Genomic DNA, 6,500 nt, shown 5'->3' on the forward strand with positions numbered 1-6,500 from the left:
ATGGCCTTTTGCACTTTCAAACCACAGAGAACACCTCAAAAATCAGCTTAGGTCTCATTGGTCTTGAGCCTAAGATTTTTCCAGCAAGGAAGAATCCAACCCCTTTCACTGCGTCGGCAGTAGAGAGAGGGCTGATATGCAGATTGCTAGCCAAGAACGACGTAGCTAGCTCAATCTCCTCATCCTCTTCCTCCAAGCTCGCCGTGTCGTAGTCCTTCTCTTTTCCTTTCCCTTTTAGCGTCTCCAACTCTAGCCCTTTTCCTTCCATCTTAGAAGTTCTCAAGAACAGCACGAAACTCTGAAGCCCTACCCACGTCCCTTCCCGTCACTCTAGACCGCCTTACTCCCTCTCAAGTGATTCCCGAAACCAGCCCAGCTCTCCACCACGACTCACCTAACCGCCCAACTCACCTCTCAAGTGTTTCCCACGAGAACCCCGGACCCCTCACCACTCTCCAAAGACCAAAACCAACCCAACTCCCCACTACACAAAGGTCACCAGAAACCCAGGGCACCTAACCCACGAAGGACACTCAACAGATGGACTCAGAGGAAAGCAAAACAAGGGCAAAACCCCACTCGTACGGAGAGAAAAAATGTAAAACTTCGTATATTGTTTTTACAAATAGTGATACTCATTTTATTTAATTACAATCTAAAGTCCCATTATTTTGAAGATATGACAAAGGAGCCCATTTGTACTTACCATCATATATAATGCGAACACATGAGTCAAAACAACAACACGAACTAATTTAAAAAGCGCCTAGGAAGCAGCTCAAACTGGTTTTTGAGGTCCAAAAGCCCTTGTATATTTATTATTGTTCTTTACCATTTCTGTTCAGTCGGCCCCTCGTTTTTTTTTTCTTTATTTTTATTTTATTTGGTTTCATTTCAACTAGGTCTCTTCTCTTGTTTTAATATTTCATCGATATATGTATATTTTCTGAATGATAGGCACTGGATAGTACAAGATGGAGGGTTAATAATACGATGCTTGGCATAATAGTCAGTATACGGTCCAGTTGAAGATATCTTGCAGGATTGGTCAGACATAACGAGGTATTTTACATTTTAATTATAAATTCGTTACCCCATTCCCACTAGTAGGTCCTTGCATATACGTAAATATTTCGTATTCGTTTTGGGAAAGATTTTAACTTTGTCTTACAAAAGCTTGTTGACTTAAATTATCAATTTGATTTAAGAGAGTGTTGACTATCTTGAACTAGAACACAGAAACCTTTGAAGTTTTGATAGAGATTTTTCTGTTTATAAGGTTTGAGACTGGCCCAGCCCTCGGTAGGTTTGTGGTGGAGTTGTCTCTTCTTGATTTATTTTAGTTATTTAAAGAAAATGGTGTTTCGGATCCCTCTGCTGATAGTTCTGCGTATCAGTTAGCCAAAATTAAAATTCATCACACGGTTCATTACCCATTTTCCATGTACCTTGGGAGTTGGATAAGGTTTGGTTGAATCATGGAGCTGTATGGGTCTACTTACAACGTAACGCAGCGATCCCAAAGTTTGCCATGCCACTAGAAAACTTAGTTTTTTATTTTTATTTTTTCCAATTTTAAACACCGTTTTGGGCACTTGGTTTATACCTTTGAAAACATGTTAATATGCATTAAATTATATGATGTGGTAACATATCATTTCTTAGATGGAGAATCAGCCAGAAAATAGTTATAATTTCCCATGTTTATCTTCTTCACTCGCTCTAAGGCACAATAGAACATATGTTCGGCGACAGAGACAGATGAGGATTCAGTTTCTGAATTCGATCCGCGGTGTTCACTCTCTTGATAGCCACCAACAAAGCGAAAAATTGGACCTTGTTCGGAACCGAAGCTTTCCAAACAGCGTCAAAGAAAGAAACAAGGGGCAGAGGGGCTGCGGGGGAGAGAGATCCTCAGCCACTGACTTAACCGAGAAAACATTTTCGTCACCCAACCACATGCGCCGATCTGTGAGACCTTCCCAAAGCTTAAAGGCGTCCAAGACCCCCATCGAACCAGTAGCTTCGCACGACTCCCTGGTCGTCAAATTCATGGGGAATCCAAAATTCCAATCCACCTTGTTGAAATCAGCTACATCAACTACTTCTACATCCTCTTACGAGCTTATGACGTGGCGTGGTCCTGTGAAGCCGTTGAAGATGTACGTCTCAGGAAAAGTCTTGTTTGGGTATATATGTTAGACGGCTTAGTTTACTTGTATCGCTTTTATTTTTTCTGTTTTTCATGTAACTGAAAAGAGAGAGAAAAAGAAAAGAAAAAAAAAACTCTGAGAGATTGTTTGCGTGAGAGAAGAAAAGATTGAGCTAGTGAGTGAGGGAATTTCTCTGAGTGATTCTCGCTGGGTTTCTTCTTCATGAGCTGTGGAGTTTTCTCTGAAGTGTGTGTATCAGAAGTGTTCTTGTTATTCTTCAGTGCAAATCGAACTTCCTTGATCTAGAGGAGTTCGCGGGGATTAGGCTCATTAACGCCGAACCTCGTTAACAATTCTCGGTGTTCTTCGTTCCTTTCTTTATTTGTGTTTGTTTTGTTTTGGATTGCTTGCACTGGAAGGTACAATCGATAAACTGTTTTATTGGATGTGATTTCCTACACACCTGACCGGGATTAGCGGGAGAAGAAGATGCGAATCTGTTGATAGGAGCGTTCTGAGAGGGGCAGAGTCTGGCCAATCCTGGGAAGCGGTCTTTCAAGCACATATCTCCGCACCATAAGTCCTCCCAAAAATGCACCAATCCTGGACATCAGTGCAGCTTGAGAGGTTTTATCCTCCGCCACAAGCTATTGCGAGCTCCGCCGTTCCGACCTATGCGAAGAGTGATGTACTTTCTTGAATCACTTTGCTCTGTGCGATGATGTATAGAGAGAAAAAATAAGATGGTGCAACAAGCTGCGCTCACCGAAAGAATAAGCTGTTGAACACAACCTCAAAGTATACAGTAACTTCAGAAAGGAAAATGAGTTGATTTGATTTATAGGATATAGGATGAAAAATTTGTTTCTTTCCTTGTTATTTTACTAATTTTTATTTTATTTTATTTTTATAAAACTAGCTGAGAATAAGCAGAAATTGGTTCTGGTTTTGGCGTACTTGATTGTATAGTTGGAGTTGGACTAGGCTACAATTCCATTAGTTAATATTCTGAGACTGGTTTTGGCAGGACGTTGATTGCAGGGCAAGTGTTTGCATAGTACAAGATGCTTGAAACCCCAAGCCATATGCTTCAAGCACTTAATAGTAAACACTCTTTCAATGTCCTTTCGAACAAGTTGGCATGAAATCTCTACCAGCCCACACAAGTAAAGCCGCTAGATAATTGCTAATTATGCTCGCCTTGGAGTAACCAAAATCACGATAAATGCCCACCTTTCTCTGCATCCTGGCTTGCGGTTTTAGAACTGACTCGGTATTTGTCAAATTGCCTTGAGTTTGTACGATTATCCCTCTCAGTGCCCAAGGTTGGGCTAAACTATTATACTCAGGAAATGAAATCCATGTGGAGAAGATTTTACCCACGAAATTGAGGTTGAAGATCGGAATTATGTTGAGGATTTACAAAAAAGAGAGAAACTTCTCTATGCTGTAATCCAATATCATACCGCCCAAGTATCAAATTTGTAGTCCTATTTTTAAACGAAAAAAAAAAAAAAACGTTTTAAGCAACAGCAAATCAAGTCCAAAAGAAATTCAAGTAATAAACAACAAGATAGTTCTTAAACGTCACACAGCCAGTTATTCAAAATCCAGTTGGCATGTATACAACACGTCTGGACTTGTTATTATTTTGAATAATGGCTTATGTAACCATTATTTGCACATTATATTGCATCTGGGGCCCGCTTTTGATAAGTAGCTGATAGTGGTAACTTATCATTTGTTTCATCAAACACCACAATAAGTCTTGAGAGAGGATTCAATATTTTTAATATCAGCCATCATGAACTTGTGGTACTCGAAGAAGTAATAGGGCTTGTACATCAAAGGGTGTTCTTCATCAACGAGCTCGTCCGGGGTTTTGATCAAGTAATCTTCTTTCGGATCTGAAAAAAACCCAACTGTGTACCTTGGCTTGTTTCCACTCATTGTAACGCGATGAAGGGGACAGTGAAGTCGACCATTTGCCAATACCTACAGTGAAAATTACCTGTCATGATTCAAATCTAAAACCTAAGACCCATATTAGGTCATGAAAAAGTAAACGCATTATTTTGAAAAAAAAAAAAAATAGTGAGGATATTATTTTGGAGTTTACTACCCTAGTATATATGATGACGGGGTAAATAGAGTATTTACTTCAAAACAAGCTATGTTATCAAAGAAAATAATTTATACTAAATTTAAATGCTGTGTCCTAAAAGTAAAGATTATTAATATTAAACCTTTTGCTATATATATACATAAGAAAAAAGATTGAATTAATTATGTACATGATCTGAGTATCGAGCAATAGAAAGAAGAATTCTAATGAAATTAAGAGATTAATACTTTGAATATAAAATAAAAAAACTAAATTTAAACGATAGAGATAACTGATAAATTATATCTATTATCTATAAATAATAATTCTGCATAAATTCCTATAAAGATTAGCAGTATTGCTCTTTAATTTATCAAATTATTTTAATTTTTTTTTATCCCTGTTTTTGTTAAAAAATATTTTAATTTTTTTTTATCTCCGTTTTCAATAAAAAAAAAAATTGAACGTCAGAAATCTAAAAAATATTTTAACTTTTCACAACACAAGATAATAGAATTATTAATATTATCTTTTTTTTTTAATCTGGCCCTTCGATTTGTGAGCTAAATGTTTTGATGCAATCAATGTTTGAATTACCCTGTCACGACTACTTATTTTATTAGCAAGATATCAAATAAAAAAAGAAACAGGAAAACTTACAAATGACAAAGCCTCGCCCAGAATGACCATGAAAGAGCCCGTGGAGAGTTGACCGGAAATCCATTGACCATCCTTTGTCTGAACCTCCAAGCCATCAACTTGGTTTTGACTCAGAATATTAACCAGTCTCTTATCTTTGTGAGCCTGCAGTGATAGCTTCTTTTCCCCACAAGTTTCAAGCGCCTTGTACTTCATGATTCGAAGCGTGTAGTTTGTTGAATCCAAGTGATTTTCCAAGTGTTTTTCAATCCCTAAACTCTCAAAGATCATCGTTCTTATGATTAGATCGAGCTCGGATAGTTGATCCGTGTATGATTGTATAGTTTTGCTGCCATTATTGCACGTACACATCATGAGCCGCAACTATGATTTTTATGATAAAAAATAAAATTAATTCACAGGTTAAAAAAAATTTACCATATGCCAGGGTTTCCTTGAGGAAACAAGGTATTGGTGAAGCTTTCGACATTTTTGTGGACTGTTGTATCGTCGATGGTCATGGACTGATGCGGATTCTCATCCTTGATGCTTTCGCCGTAGCCGTAGGTGTTGAAGGGATTATTCGAAGCATTCAGTTTCTTGGTTTCCAATGGAAGATCGAAGAGATCTTGAAGCGTTGACCCAAAAACTTCCTTTCTTAGGTCTAGTGGAATTTTATTGAACAAGGCCTCGAAGCACCCGAACTCTTCAAGGGCTTGTCGGACCTGAGACCTCACCGATTCCCATTCGGGTGTGTTTGGCTTCAATGGTTGAACCGAGAAATCTATGACCGGAAGTCTCAGGCGTTGATTCGTCTCTAGGCTCATTTTGATCACGGCCACCTACATGTATTGATTGAGCTATATAAAACTGTAATATAGTACTAATAAGTTGACTATAGAAGGGGAAAAGTGGTTTTTACACCCATGTAGCGAATCTGAATTTGTTGGATTTATTTTAGTACTTTTTTTTAACCCCAAATATTGTTATTTTTTAAATTACAAAATAACAGTGTACTTAAAATGTTAGGTATAAACTTTTCTTTTTTCAAACAGCTCAGTCAAAATATAATAGAACGAGAGGGGTACACGGTCCGGTCTGGTTTAAAACCAGTCAAAAAATCAAACCGAACCAGTTTAAATATAAAAAAAAAATAAAATAAACTGGACCGGACCAAATAAGAAAAAAAAAATCGGACCTGACCAAATCGGTTAAAACGGTCCGGCCGGTTTAAACCGTACTAGACCGTTTTAGACCGGACCGTTATGGACCGCTAGACCATTTTAGACCGTTTTAAACCGGACTGTTTTATTTTAACCTATTTTTTATTTATATTTTTCTTAAATAATAACCAATCCGGATCTCTTTTAGACCGTTTTGAACCGTTTTGGACCGGACTGTCTTAGACCGGACCGTTTTAGACATATATTTTACTAATTTTTTTTTATTTAAATACTAACCGGTCCGGTCCGGTCTAGACCGCAATTTAAAATTTTTAGACCGAACCGGACCGTTTAAGAGTTTAAACCGGATCGGACCGAACCGGTGAAATTTTAAATCGTTTAAAACTGGACCAACGGTCTAAAACCCAACGATGGTCCGGT

At 37.9% G+C, this 6,500-nt stretch overlaps 1 protein-coding gene and 1 long non-coding RNA gene across 2 annotated transcripts; one reads left to right on the top strand and one right to left on the bottom strand.

Moving 5' to 3' along the window:
- Positions 1-740: 740 nt before the first annotated feature.
- On the top strand, positions 741-2,489 carry LOC149402755 (uncharacterized). Its single transcript, XR_016296161.1, has 3 exons — positions 741-795; positions 958-1,062; positions 1,728-2,489. It is a non-coding gene; the product is annotated as an uncharacterized LOC149402755 (long non-coding RNA).
- Positions 2,490-3,646: 1,157 nt separating this feature from the next.
- LOC149402756 (putative 2-oxoglutarate-dependent dioxygenase AOP1) lies at positions 3,647-5,778 on the bottom strand. The gene is made up of 3 exons (XM_089608804.1): positions 5,335-5,778; positions 4,918-5,245; positions 3,647-4,148 (listed from the first exon to the last, which is right to left on the bottom strand). The coding sequence occupies exons 1-3, from the start codon at positions 5,721-5,723 to the stop codon at positions 3,903-3,905; spliced, it is 963 nt and encodes a 320-aa protein (XP_089464930.1). The 5' UTR covers positions 5,724-5,778; the 3' UTR covers positions 3,647-3,902.
- Between the last annotated feature and the right edge of the window lie 722 nt (positions 5,779-6,500).

The sequence above is a fragment of the Urtica dioica genome, chromosome 3 (assembly GCF_054948205.1).
Source record: "Urtica dioica subsp. dioica isolate 48M chromosome 3, U.dioica_male_clone48M_v1_H2, whole genome shotgun sequence".
Lineage (NCBI taxonomy): Eukaryota > Viridiplantae > Streptophyta > Magnoliopsida > Rosales > Urticaceae > Urtica > Urtica dioica.